The 15,423-nt window shown below is 38.7% G+C and overlaps 1 protein-coding gene across 1 annotated transcript in view; it reads right to left on the reverse strand.

Annotated features, from left to right (window-relative positions):
• Window positions 1-15,423, reverse strand: part of LOC103267212 (semaphorin-5A-like) — a gene marked incomplete at its 3' end in the record, with an annotated part of 229,540 nt that overhangs the window by 120,327 nt on the left and 93,790 nt on the right. The window contains exon 3 of the mRNA XM_008064817.2: window positions 10,039-10,138. Within this exon, the coding sequence (XP_008063008.1) occupies window positions 10,039-10,138 (100 nt within the window). The remainder of the gene's footprint in view (window positions 1-10,038; window positions 10,139-15,423) is intronic.

Here is a 15,423-nt window from a genome sequence, read left to right on the forward strand (position 1 = left end):
GGGCTTGGTGGCTCAACCTGTAATCCCAGCACTTTGGGAGGCCGAGGTGAGTAGATTGCCTGAGCCCACAGGTTCGAGACCCACCTGGGCAACTTGGTGAGACCTCATCTCTACAATAAATCAAAACTTAGCCAGGTGTGGTAGCGCACACCTGTAGTTCTGGCTTCTTGGAAGGCTGAGGTGGAAGGATCGCCGGAGACCAGTAGGTCAAGGCTGCAGTGGCCAGGAGCATGCCACTGCACTCCAGTCTGGGTAACAGAGCGAGACTCTGACAAAAAAATATATATAAATAAATAAAATAAATGTCAAGATTAAGAGGCACAAAAGCAAATGGATAGCCTCTTATTATTTATCAAATAGACTGAAATAACTAAGATGAATTTTTGATTGTGTACAATATGTAAGAACAATTCTATTAGTAAATCTCAATTACATAAGCCCAGAAAAAATATTTTCTACAAGTATATCTAGGTCAAAAGTTATTAATCAATATTGTTAATAATCACACTGATAATTTTCATTTTATTATGCTTTGGGTATTTCTTGCATTTCCATGCTTTGAGAATTATAGATGATGACTTATTGCTCTAAATTTAACTTGCAACTTCTGCTTTTGAAGGCCCATTGGGTATCTGATTTGTTCCTTTCTCTTTTTCAGTTAACAGAGGTAATTTTTCACTTGGAAAAAAAATGCCAACTGAATATCCTTATGTTTCCTCTAACCTGTGATTTCCCAGGAATATTCACCCCTCAAATTATCTCCACATGCAGTTTCTTTTTTTCCTGGGTTATTTTCAGAGTTAGTAAAATCTGAGCTTTTTCTTATGTATCCTCAAGCAATCAAAGAATTACAGCTCTTTCTCCAATATGTTCAACACCAACCACATTTCAAATCCTGCTAATGTCACCTTTTGACCCTTCCTTACCTGCGACCACCCCATTCTACTGCCTGTCAATAATTTCAATCCTAGCTCTAAACTGTTTTTCAGATTTGGCTTCTCATCTCCATTTCCACGGACACTGTGTAAGTTTAGGCAGTCTCCACTCTTACAAGATCCACAACCCCCAACTGTGCCCCGACCTCCAAATTCTCTGACCTCTAGTACATTCTGCACACAGTGTGGTAGAAGTATCATCCTAATGCAAATGTGAGCATGTAGATACACAGACTTAGACATCTCCTTGGCTCCTCAAAGCCAGCAGAGTATTGAGAACACTACTAAAAAAGATACTGGTGCTAATTCCAGAGATTCACATTTAAAGGATCAGGGGAAAGGCCTGGAAATCTGCATTCTTAAAAGGCCTTTCTGGTTACCCTCATAACTGCCCCCATTTTGGGGTTAATGGTCTAAAGGATGAAGTACAAGCTCTTTTATAATCTGACCCACCTAACACCCAGGGTCTCATCTACAATTACTTTCCCTTCTCAGTCACCAACAGGAGCCACCAAGCTGAGTTCTTTTCAGCTTCATCAGAATCTCTGACTTTTCTTTTGCAGCTCTTTCTTGCCTGCCAGATTGCTTACACATCTCCAAGGCCTAAGAGGAAGAGCACTTTCTCTGTGTATCCTCTTCATCTCTAAGTAACATCATACCCCTTCATCCTTGGCATTTTCAGGGCCTTTACTCAGGTCTTCCTTGAAGAATTTAATTGCTTCTGTCTCTGTCATACACACTAGCCCAGGATCTGCAAAGTTCTTGTTAAAGGGTCAGATAGCAGATATTTTGCCTTTGTGATCTCTGTCTGAATCAGTCACCCATAGCAGTTTTAGCTCAAGAGCAGCCACAGAAGATGTGCACATGAAAAAATGTGGCTGTGTGCCAGTAAAACTTTATTTACAAAAACAGGGGGCCAACTCCGGGGCCCTTGCTTGCCAAACCTTCCCCTGGACTATAAGGTTTTTCTCAGGTAGTGGAGCTGCTTCAGCTTTGTGTTCACAATGCCTAAGATACATTCTGGCATAAAGCAGGCTCAATAAATATTTGATTAATGGAGAGTCTTGAAAGGATAAATACATGAACTAACAAATTTGAAACACACCATATGGTACCGGCTAAGAGAACAGCTCTCAAAATGCAAAGCTTATAACACACACATATGCAAAAAGAGGCTGATCAATTATCGTCACACCCCTTTGTTGGTTCATTCATGGGATCCAGGAAATGAGAAGATTTTATTTACTTACTTACTTACTTACTTATAGGTCCCTAGGAGTGGTTTCAGGACCTACTCCATTACCAAAATCTGTGAGTGCTAAAGGCCTTGATATAAACTGGGAGAGTATCTGCATATAACCCCTATGTACATCCTCCCATATACTTTAAATCATCTCTAGATAACTTATACTGCCCAAGACAACAATACAACATAAAGGTTACACAAATAGTTGCCATACTGTATTGCTTTATTTGTATTATATTTATTGCTGCATTGTTGTGTTTTTTTTCCCAAATATTTTAGGTCTCTGGTTAGTTTAATCAGTAGATGCATAACTTGAGGGAGGGTCAACTGTATTCACTTATTTGTTGACAACTAATTAAATCACTATTCTACCAGGCTGATCTCTCAGCTCCAGCAGAGAAAAAAATAAAGGGATTTGTTGTGTTTCTTTCAATAGCAGATGGAACACGATGGTTAGAAGTCTTTTCCAAGAGTATCCCTTAGACCGCCAGTTTGCTAAAAGTGCACGCTTCTGGGTCCCCTGAATTTTTTTTTTTTTTTTTTGAGACAGGCTTTCACTTGATCACCCAGGCTAGAGTGCAGTGGTACCATCCTGACTCACTGCAGACTTGACCTCTTGGACTCAAGTGATCCTACCACCAGTAGCTGCAACTCCAGGCATGTGCAAATACACCTTGCTAATTTCTTTACTTTTGTAGAGATGAGGTCTGGCTATGTTGCCTAGGCTGGTCTCAGACTCCTGGACTCAGGAGACCCTTCCACCTTGGTCTCTCAAAGGGCTGGTATTACAGGTATGAGCGGCCACATCCAGCCGAAGGAATCTTAATTTTGAACAAATGCCTCAGATGACACTTAGAAACACCAATGTTTGGTAAATATTGGACAAGTGGTAACAAAGCTGGCAGACAAGGAGGAGACTTTTAAACATAGATCGGGTTAATTAATCAAATAGGCTAATGAGAAGAAAGGGGAGAATAGGTGGAAGACGGAGGGAGATAAGTCAGGAGAGTCTTAAAAGACAACTTGTGTATCAAGGCCAGCCCTGAGAAGGAAAGGAAACATTGAAACCCTAAAGTGGAGAAAATTCAAGGCAGACTAGAGTAAGAAAGAAGAACAGGAATGAAAAGCACCGGCCCGCTGCCATCACCAGCTGCTTGTCCTAAGTCATAATTAGTGTAAACACAACATCAGCATCATCTGAGATCCCTTTCACCATGGGGGTCTACCGCTTTTTGGATTCACTCCTAATCGCTGATTTCATCCCATTCAGCACGCATCCTCTTTAATCGCATAAACTTGACTAAAATATATCCTTTGGAAAAGAGGAAGAAGTGTGGCTACTGGAAGCAGAATCGCTGATCTCATAAACATCTCCAGCTTTCCTTCTAATTATATACTGCCTCCAACAGATTAATTCTAAGGTAACACTTTCAAATCAAAATAGGAATTGTAACCACCAAAAAGAAAAAAAAAAGAGTAATATGGTCCAATTTTTAAAAAAAACAAATGTTATGTGAATTTAAAATATAACCCCCTTGTTTAGAACCAATGATAACATCATTCTGAAAGAAGGAACTTGTTCTAATTAAATAGAAGCCTGTCATTTGTTTAATGTGGTCTTATAAGAATATATGCTTTGTTAACATAATTGAGAGGCCATTAGAGTGAGAAGACTTCATCATCTTGGGTTCCTGTGAAAGCAAACCAAAACTCAACAGAACAGAAAAAGAAGACTTAAGTTTAGCCAATCAGAAACCACTGACTAACCTCTAGCTAGAGCCTTTCCACTTTAGCCAATCAAATGCATTTTCTCTGTCTTGCAAAACAGCACCTTCAGAAGTTTCCTCTCTTGCCTTCTCCCATACCCCAGTGAGAGTTGAACTGCTTGTGATCTGGTGATACCTGCCTCCTGAATTACTGGCCACTTCAATAAACTCCTGAACATTTTAACGTGTCTATCTTTAACTTCTAAGGGTTTTGAGTACTTAAAGTTAATTCAGCCTCAGCATAACAAAGACAAGTAAACCTTTCCTTTCTTTTTAGTTTTGTAGATCCAAATCATGAGCAAAACACATGGTTGAAAATAATAAACCAAAATTTTTCAGCTGATCTGTCTGTTGTCATAGTAAAGAAGACCATGGTCTAACTTGGAAGCAATCAGATTTTCCCCTTTTTTTTTAAGCAATGAAGGTACTAATCAGACATCTATACTATTCATTGTATAGACACACACACACACACACACACACACACACACACACACACACACATACATATTTACATACATACATATATACACACACAGAAACATCCCCTGATATCTAGAAACACAGTAAAGGCGAGTTAAAGAGTTCAGTGCAAGGTATTCAGGCAACTATGGGCTGGCACTTACATTGGATCAAGATGTAAGGAGACTTACACATCCCCAGTGCCTCTTTTTTCACTTGGCATCTTAATAATGTTCCTATTTTGTGATGTAATTCTGATAAAATTAAAATCAAACATTTCCAAGGACATAATCATTCTATTTGTCATTAGTTATACTCATTATTTGATCCAAGTATTAAATCTGTGGGCCTCAATCCCACCACCTTACTCATGGCAGATGACTGGGCCAAATAGAAACATAGGTGTTTGTGTGACAACTTACAGGTGAACATTCTCATTAAACCAACACTGGTTACAAGACTGTGTCCTTCAGTTTATATGTTTATATTGCACTGAAGTATGTTGAAGTATGAGGACCAGAAATAAAGTTATGGGAAGAAAATAAGTATGTTGAAGTATGAGGACCAGAAATAAAGTTATGGGAAGAAAATAACTGAAAGGCAAAAAAAAAAAAAAAACTTGAAGAAAACTCACGTTATAGAAACAGAGATATGTTAAAAAATTATCTTAACTGACACATGTTAAAAATTAATTTTCATTAACAAAAATCACTTTTGAAGAAAAGTACATCACTAGCCACAAAGAGTGCCTTCACACCTTTCCCAGAGTTCAGGGGCAATGACTCTTGCTACAGATGCTTTGATAATAAACTCATCTTCATTAGCACTATAGGGCTCTATGCATTTTGAAAATATGGATAATTTGTAAACACCCCAACAGCAGTCAAACACTGCATTGTGTGTGAGCCGAGTTAGCTGCCATTTGGAATAACACTTTAAATTCAGCACAGAATACATATCAGAGTGATTCAAGATAGAATCACTTGCCACCCTTAGAATGAACCTGAAACACTAAAGACAAACTAATTCATTTGGGAAATAAAAATGTAATCACCCTCTCTTGCATCTGTTGCAATGATTCTATCTGCAGTGAAACGTATACTTGTATCCAGTATGTGGAGTATTATCACTGTCATTACTTGTATAATCATCTATACAAAAAACTCTTAGCCATAACATATTCTTTCATTTTGAATTTTTTTTTATGCCAAGGAAACTAATTTTAGTAGGATTTGGGTAAAAGAAGTATACAATCATTCAAAAAAAGTATTAGCGCAAGAGTAGAAATAAATAGAAGTCAATGCAGGGAAATAACTGAAAAGGTTAACTGTGATTATCTCTGAAACTATGTTGTTTTCTTTATGCTTCACTGTATTTTCCACATGTTCTAAAATGAAGATGCCTAAATTTTGTCATTGAAAACACAAATGTTATTAAGTTTTAAAGAGGCTGGGGAAAAACAAGTTATGAATGTCAATGCATTTAAAATAATATGGAAGGTAATGAGCACCTTGAAAATGGTAAATGTATGGCTCCTTCCAGAAATTGCATGAATTCAGATCCAAGTACCTTCCGGTACTACGTGACCACAAATCGCCTTAAGATAGGTTTTTCTTTTGCAGCGCAATGAACTTCCTTTATCAAAGAGTGCAAAGAATCTTTAACTGAATTCAATTTCAGGAACATAAAGTATCACTGGTATAAAGTGAAACCATCCAATAAATGGTTTCACAATGTCTACTGCTAACTATGAAAAAATAAAGAGTGTCATTCTATTTTTCCACAGCTCATATTTTTAAACCATTACCGATTTCTGAAATATACACCTGTTATCTAAACTCTCTTGCTAGGTCAAGCTTTGCCAAACAGGAATCTGAGGGCTGGGTTATTTTTAAAATTTTATATCTGGCTCACACTTCCTCTCAAACTTTCTGAGCCTAATCCCATGAAACTTCGGAGGTACAATTCTGATTCTCTTCCTTAGGTCCCGTCTGCTGAAACACATATGCCAAAACCCGGAGAGAACTTCAGAACTTCCCCAAGGCTGTGTGCTTACCAGGTTACCTGTTAACATGACAATCACTTTCATGGATTATTTCACTGAATCCTCACAACAGCTGAAAAGGGTAGAAATTATTACATCAACTTTAAAAATAAGAAAATCGGGCTCTGAATCTGGCTCAGAGTCACTCAGCTAAGCAAGGCAAATCATTTTCTTTCTGCCGTTTATTTATCCAGTGTCTACAGTGTACCACACACAGCTCTAGAATATAAAAAAATACAACCCTTGCTTCACAGTAGCCAGATGTTAGGAACATACTTAAGATGAAAAATAATATGTTGCTTACCTAAAATTCAAATTTAACTGAATTTTTATTGCTAAGTCTCATATAATCCTTCATGTTTTTGTCCATCATGCCATATGGCAAGCTAGGTTGGCTGAGTGGCTTATCCAATCACTCTCAGCAGGGCTGGGCTGGGACTATGGTGGGATGAGATAAATAGGGACCCCCAGGGATGCTGGGATGAAGACTCCAGGGACACTGAGTTGGAGATCTCAGGGATATCAGGATGGAGACACCAGGGACCCTGGGATGGCAACCACCAGAGACACTGGGATAGAGATGTCCAGGGACACCGGGATGGCAATTCAAGGGACCTTGGGATGGAAACCTCCATAGATACTGAGATGGAAACTCCAGGGACATTAAGGTTATTGGAGTGGAAACTCCAGGGACATGGGAATAGAGACCCTACAGGGGCACTAGGATGAAGACTCCAGGTACTCTAGGATGGAGACCTCCAGGAACACTAGGATGAAAACAGGTGCCCTTTGCAACTAATTCACAGCTGCTGTTTCCAGCCAGGACAGGAGCATAAGACATTTCTCCACAATCCACAATTTGCTCTGTGGCTTCCTGTAGCCCTTAGGAAAATCCTGAGTCACTGAACAACAACCAATCACCTGCAGAGAATGAGGTGCTGGCCTGTCCACATAGCACTAAGGACCTTCAGAGACAATAGAGAGAAACAAACGAGTTCATTCACATTAGAACAGTTCCTGGCAGAGTGAGGGCCCGATCAGCACTTGCTCTAAAGGGCAGCAGTCATCCTATTAGAAGCAGCATACTTCTTTTCCAAACTTCTTTTTTTGTTGTTGTTTTGAGTTGGAGTCTCACTCTGTCGCCCAGGCTGGAATGTAGTGGCACCTTCCCAACCACCACAGCCTCAACCTGCTGGGCTCTGTCGATCCTTCTGCCTCAGCCTTCCAAGTAGCCAGAACTACAGGCACCTGCTGCCATGCCCAGCTAATTTTTGATTTATTGTAGAGACGAGGTCTTGCCTAGTTGCCCAGGCGGGTCTCGAATCCACAGACTCAGGCAATCCACTCACCTTGGCCTCCCAAAGTGCTGGGATTACAGGCTGAGCCACCGAGCCCGGTCTCCAAACTTCTTTAGAGCTGAATGAGGGATGTAAAATTCAGCAACACTGCTTGCAACCATATTGATACCTCCTCCCCTAGTAAAGGGTCTGTTACTCTTGACTCTAGGTGAAAGACTACTTTCCCTAAGAGTGAGCCTTGGGGTATAAAGCCTGCCACTTCCTTGTGCCCTTGCCCAAATGTAGGTATCTAGAATAAATCTGCTACTGTCCCAACCCCTTTTCCCTAAGTGTCCACCCAGATGCAATAGGACATGTATATAAATCAAATCCCAGAAATAAATATGTTTAACCAACAGGTACCTTTAAACATCCATGAGCAAGAAAAAAAGCTGTGCTATATGCTAGAGAAATAAAGAAAAGACTGGCACATCTCCTACCATTTGGTAAGTCACCATCTTTTAAGGAAATGACAACTGTCAAGAAATAATGCAATACTCTGTAATAGGGTGGTAATAAAAGTAAATGCCCAGGTGTGCTAATAGAACCACACAGGGTAGAGAATGAGTAGCTCAGGACCATTGAAAGACCTTTGAACTAGGTCCTTAATACAAATAGGAACTTACCAAGAAGAAAACTTAAAGTGGGTGTTGGTTGTGGCCAGTATTTCAGAAAAAGAAAAAATGTCACCAAATCTCAGAGGCAAGAAAGAGCATGTTCCACAGTTGTGGGCAACATAAATAATTTCACATGCCTGGACTATGCAAGAATGAAAAAACTTGAGCCTGTAAGGGATGTGGGACCACAAGGCTGAGGGGTTGGCAGGCCACAGCAAAGAGCCATCTTTTATTCAAAGGGGGTTAGTGCAGGCAGCCACTTTTAAAAAGATGATGTTGGTCATGGTACATGGGAGGAGAAAATCTGGAGGCCAGGAGACCAAATTAAAATCCCTGCAATATATAGTCCCAGTAGACACAGTGGACTAAATTAAGAAAAAGTATACCAAATATCCTTGTCCAGTCCATACTCAGTGCCTCCTTAAAACCTTAAGAAGGCACCAAATTGCAGGCAATTTGCTCAGTGCCATGAACCAAGTCACCTTCTATCTATTAAAGTCACAATCACACAACGTTATGCCTTCAAGTGTTGGGTGGATGCACACGAACTCCTTAAGATCTGAGAGCAAAAGTACTGATTCCAGAAACAGTTTAATGTGCCTAGTATACCCAGAGCATAAGCTCGATGTAGCTTCACGCAGGTTTATATGGAAACTACACAATGACTGTAGCTATGAAAGGTATATTTTGGAATGCAGTACATTTGGTTGAAAAAAATATGAGCACTTTACTGCCCAGTGTGACTTATTTGATGCCAGAAGAACCTTAATCTACAAATGACCTCTTTCTTCAAACTTAATGTCAGTCTTTCCAAAAGTTGGATATAAGTTTCACATATATACACATATATATGTAATATATGTATATTGACACATATAAATATAAATACATATATAATCCCAAAATTCCCTGAAAGGATAGGTAATTTAAATGCAGGAATTGCACAGGTTTTCTAAGGAAGTCGTAGTGAACAGGAAGGAAAAAAGTCAAATCTGTTCTGGCTGTGTTCCAGGGGTCTCTGTCAAACTGGAATGCATGTGTTGACCTGGACACAGGAATGTGCACACCCTTAAGACACAGAGATGAAAATGATAAGTTTCTTGAATTCTTGAGATACTGCTAAGTGAGATAACCAAGGTCACAAAGAGGTGATGATGGACCTTGGACTGGACATCAAGGTCTCTTGACCTCTAGAATCCTTTTAAAGAATAAAGTGAGAGTTAAGGACATGGTTTCTGGAGTCAAACTGCATGGGTTTGAAACCAAGGTCCGTTTTTCATTAGGCATTTGCCCTACAATTTATGTATCATCTTTCTTCCTCAGTTTCCTCATCTCTAAAATAGAGATGCTGATAAATACCTACCTCTCAGGTTGGAATGGAGGAACAAATGAGTTCATTCACATTAGAACAGTTCCTGGCAGAGTGAGGGCCTGATCAGCGTTTGCTCTAAAGGGTAGCAGTCATCCTATTAAAAGTAGCATACTTTAAAATACTCATGCTATACTTCATTCTTAGAAGAAATCATATCATTCAGCACGCTTCCCTTTTGTCAGAGAAACTCACATGTAACTGCATAGAAACAGAATGAAGTCCAAAAATACCTGTGGTGGCAAAACATAGTATTTCTCACCTTGCTCCTACAACAAGTTCTTTCTGTCCTGGATCAAAGGTTAACTGCGAGAAATCCACAGCATTCTTCGCTCTGAACTCCCGCAACCAGGGACCAATTTCTAAACAGAAAAAATAAATAAATAAATAAAAAGACAAAAATGAATGACTTTTCCTCTGGGGACCACAGAGAATACATATCAGGTAGCAAATGTAACATTTCAGAGAGGATTTGAAGTTCCCCTGGTGCCATCGTTTAGGGGCCACTGGAGGTTTCCATCGGGATGCCCCATAATCCCTGCTAAGAACTTGTAAAGCACAGAGGGCGGCCACCCAATAAAGAGCTAGTGAGACATCAATGCTTGGTTGTGATTTACAAGCCAGATGTGCATTTTCCTTGTTTCACCAGGCCAGGCAGAAAATAACACAGCATTCACTTGATTCATCAGAGGAATACTGAATGCAAACAAGACCATTTTCTCTACAACTTAACTGGAAAGAATTGAAAACTCTGAAATATTACAAAAGCCTCCTTAGGAGCAAGGACCCAGACACAAGTGCCATTTGCCTTCTTTCTAATTCCATTTCCCTGTCTTTTGGGTTTCTATTTTGGCCCCATAATTAGACTTGTTAAACACATTCAGTCCTTTCTAGATGAGAAATCCACAGTTACTTATAGGCCTCATTTGCATTTCTTTTTCTAAGAGAAATCAGAAAATAGCCATTCTATAGAGACAGGTTTTTACAAGCACAGTTAACGACTATTAGACTGCCTTTAGCCCACGGTACGATTATTATGAAATGACAGTCTTTGAAGAGAGAGAGTGCTGCCTCAATAAGCCATCTTTGCAATTTTCATTAGTTCATTTGGACTCTGAAAAAATATTCAATGAGTTTCTGACAGTTGTGGGATCCTCTGTCATTCTCCTTGACAATTAATCATGTTATCTGATTTTTTTCTTTCTCTTGGAGTTAGTATTTTAAATAATATCACACTGATTAAAACAGGCACATGACAAATGTCAACTCAATGAAGTTATTAGTTTGAGGAAAAAGTGTTTGGCACAGCAATAATCTCTTTCAACAAACACTGATGCTAAAACAGATCTAACATGGAAATAGGTCCCTTTCCTATCTCGTGTTCTGAAAAATAGTTCTGTGGATGTAAACAAGATGGCTTATTTGTAAGAAATAGCTTTGTATAGCCAGGTGCAGTGGCTCAATTCTGTAATCTCAGAACTTTGGGAGGCCGAGGTGAAGGGATTGCCTGAACCCACGGGTTCGAGAAGAGCCCAGGCAACTTGGCGAGACCTCATCTCTATAATAAATCAAAAAATTAGGTGGGCGTTATAGTGCACGCCTGCTGTTCCAGCTACTACTTGGAAGGCTGAAGCAGAAGGATCACTGGTGCCCAACAGGTCGATGCTGGGGTGGCCTTGAGTATGCCACTGCACTCCAACCTGGGCGACAGAGGGAAACTCCAACTCAAAAAAAAAAGAAAGAAAGAAAAGAAATAGCTTTGTACTTTGTATAATAAATATATCTTTACTAACAGTTATTGGGGGAAAATGATATCAACTGAGTGCTATTTTCTGTTTAAAAGGAAGAAACCAGGGTTAAGCTATAGAAAGAAAGCTGAAATTTTAATGTGTATGAGAGTTTACATTTTTTTAGCATTTTATATAAATCTCTTCATTTTATAGGTAAGTCAATTAAAACAAATTCTTATTTATAGCAAAGTATGCACAAGATACTGAAGATGTAAAAAGTTATTAAAAGATAATTCTTCTAGGAGTTTATACTTCAGTAAGAGAAACAGCACTAATATCTTTTTTAAACAAGTTATCTATAAATGCAAGGTATTTATATGTGTTTGTAGGGTCATAGGAATTATTATTACATAGAAAGAAGAAGATTGGGAGCTTAGGTTAAAAAAAAAAAGGCAGGCTCAAGATCGGCCTGGGCAGCTTGTCGAGACCTCATCTCTACAACTAATCAAAAAAAAAAATTAGCCAGGCATTGTAGAACATGCCTGTAGTTCCAGCTACTTGGAAGTTGAAGCAGAAGGATAGCCTGAGCCTAGCAGGTTGATACTGGGGTGGCCGTGAGTACGCTACTGAACTCCAGCCTGGGTGTTGGAGTGAGACTCCAACTCAAAAAAAAAAGGGAAAGATTTGACCAGAGACTGACAAAACAGATGTTCTAGACTAGGGACAAAGCAAGAGAGCCACATGAGACCTTGGTGCCTTCAGTGGCCCCAACTCATCTTGAAGAGAGAACTGGAAGCTCGCATCTCTATGTTGCTGCCTCAAGTGCTTACAGCACAGAGCTCAGTACCTTGAATGTGAAAGGCAATAATAAATGTGTGAGATGAAGAATGAGTAAGTGAATTCAACAAAGGAAGGATTTTTTTTAAAAGGAGGAGATAGAGAAAAGGGGAAAGAAGAAAAGAAAAAGAAACTGCGACTTAAGAAACAACTAGGAAAGAAGACTAAAAGGCGTACTTAAATATAAACTGCAGAAAAATTCACTTCCAGGTTAAAATTTTTTGCCTTGGTCTCACATGTGATAGCAAAAAAAAAAAAAAAAGCTTTCAGGCAAGCACTTGACCAACTGAAGCAAATGTCTTTGGAATCTGAATGAGCCACAGAGAAGCAGGAAGGGTTTGAAAAGAATAGAAGATGAAGGAAAGAATATCAGATAAAACAAACTAACTAAAAACCATAGAATTTAGGTGGTGGCTATGAAAACGAAAAAGGAAGAGGTGCTAGGATGGATGTTCTGAATGGCAGGATCACAGAAAGGAGATGAAGTTAAGGGAAACAAGTAAAAGTGAACAAAACAGCTTTCGTATTAAATGAAGAGGAAACTGGTGATAACTGCTGAGAAGTAGGTGTCAGATGTTTAGAGTGGTTTTTGAGAAAGGTAATGGCTTCAGGTGCAATAAAGAGAACATTACCCATGAAAAATTTCCCAGGGCAGGTTGGCCTGAGAGCCTTTGTTAGGCATCACTAAGACCCAGAAGCACCCATAAACACATTCTAGTTCAAGAGTTTCTGTGTTTAGATGCAAATGCATGAACAGCGAGCCCTGCCAGGACGAGAGTCCAGGGCTCCTGAATGAACATCAGGGGCTCTGTTCACCACAGTTCAGAACTGCTAAGGCTGGGCACTCATGCATTCTTCAAATTGCGTGAGTGAACAACAGAGTGCCACGGGTTTACTTTCCTGCTAGGGGAGTAGAAAGAAGAGCTGTGTAAAAAGAGATAAGACTATGAAAAGACAACAGAAGAAAATGAGTTTACTCATTTCCCGTGTATTGATCTTTATTTATTTATTTTTTTAGTTAGAAGACTTGAAAGACAGTGGTCAACAGGAACCGAAATAAACATATTTCAGGTTTGGTTCATATACTAAATAACAGAAAGGCAGTTATACTACTTCCTAAAACACTCTCAAGTAATAAAAGGAGTCATGTGTAAAGGGAAAAATGAGTCAACAGCATATAGTTCTGTCTATAGTGTCTGATTTTCCTTATTTAAAATTCGAATAACCTTCCCCCAATGAAACTGAATTTTTTTATGTTTAACACTAGATCAATTCTGAATATTCTCTTCTTTTTGAGTTTTTTCCAGGAGGTCTGCCTATCTCAACTTTGCATATATCACATGGCCTTCTATCTCATGGTCTCCAGAAAGTCTCTTCACCAAACCATCTCTTGAACCAAAAGTGTGCCTGTATCAATAGCCATCCTCCCAAGTTTCCCGATAGATCAGAGTAAGGTGCTGCATCCTGTTTTAAAGACTAGTCCCTCCAACATTGCTTCAATTTCATTTCTTATTTCCTCTTTAATCCCTTCCCTAAATTACCTCAGTTTTCCTCTCAATTCGCCAATGTTGTCAATTCCCTTCCCCTCTGTCTGTAAATATATGCATATCCTCTCATTTTAAAAAATAGGATCAATTTTTGTTATACTCATTTGTTATTGCAGTTTGAAACACTCCAACATGCATAATAAGCAGGTACAATTCTTCAAAAAGATTACAGGTTCAGTTTTACATGTAAGTGTCACCAAATCCTTAAGGACCATATAAACTCAACTTAAATTATTTCAGAAATAGAGGTAAAATTTCATAACCCAACTTGAGGATACTGTAATCTTGATCTCGATATTAAGGCTAGATAAGCACACTGAGAAAGGAAATTCACACGCTAAACTTATTTAAGAACATGGCTAAAAACATTTCTAAAGAAATGTATGTGTTAGCACATCTCTCTCTCTCTCTCTCTCTCTCTCTCTCTCTCTCACACACACACACACACACACACACACACACACACACACACACACGTGCACACACACACACTACTTTATAAGGTATAAGGCTTACCCAGAGAAACACAAGGATGTCTCTGAAAGCTTAACATCAGAAAAATCTATCAGTACAATTCACCATTGTAATAGATTTCAGTAGTCACAGAGATAAATTATTGAAACTGCTTTCTAAGGAATCAGAAAATGAAGTTATGGAAACAGAAAAGCCAGGAGAGTTCAGTGTCAAGTAAAACAATGGAAGAGAGACCCTATACACAGGTAATTGGTGACAAACCAGATGCCAGAGAAAGGTCAGGGAGAGTGTGGAAGCAGGAGAAAGCCCACAGCACATGGTGAGTTGAGGGGATAAGTTTTCAATAATATTAATATGCTCATTGCCCCAAATTCACACATAGCCGATTCACCTCTTTCCTTCTATTTCTTTCTTCTGATATTGCTGAAATAACTATATGATGAAATGAAACTTAAATATGGTAGCCAATACGACTGTATGCAATAGTTATATGTATACTTATGAATGTTAAGCAATAGTATAAAACCTTAAATTCCAATTGAACTCTTAGTAGATAATTTGTAATATTTTACATTAATCATCCTAGATAATCCAATCTTTATACAAACATGATTGCTGAATATATGGTCTCCAGCAATGATTTTCTATTGCAAAATGAGGAGCATTGATTCACACTTGCTTTCTCTTACAGTTACATAAGCTACAACATGATTGTTTTATCAATATTTTATCAAAAGTGTAATGCTTCCATTAAAAAAAGTCTTATAGCTTCAAGAAACAATTACTTTTATGAACATGAGTCAGTATTAATAAATTTAGTTCAAGATAATTGGCAAATATAGAGACCAGTTAAATAGGTTCAAGCTAATGTCAACCCCCCCCCCAAAAAAAAGAGAAGAATCGAAAAAAAATAAACAACAGGGGTAAAGGTTACTATTTTTTTTAAGTAAGCACTCTAAAGATAGCCAGGAAAATGATGCATGTAAACCAAGAAAATCTTGTATAGCCTGATAAATAAGAATCACAAGGATATTCTGCTGTTGAAGAACAGCTCTTGCC

Source organism: Carlito syrichta, unplaced genomic scaffold (genome assembly GCF_000164805.1).
Source record: "Carlito syrichta isolate Samal-C Ts95f unplaced genomic scaffold, Tarsius_syrichta-2.0.1 Scaffold308054, whole genome shotgun sequence".
Taxonomy (NCBI): domain Eukaryota; kingdom Metazoa; phylum Chordata; class Mammalia; order Primates; family Tarsiidae; genus Carlito; species Carlito syrichta.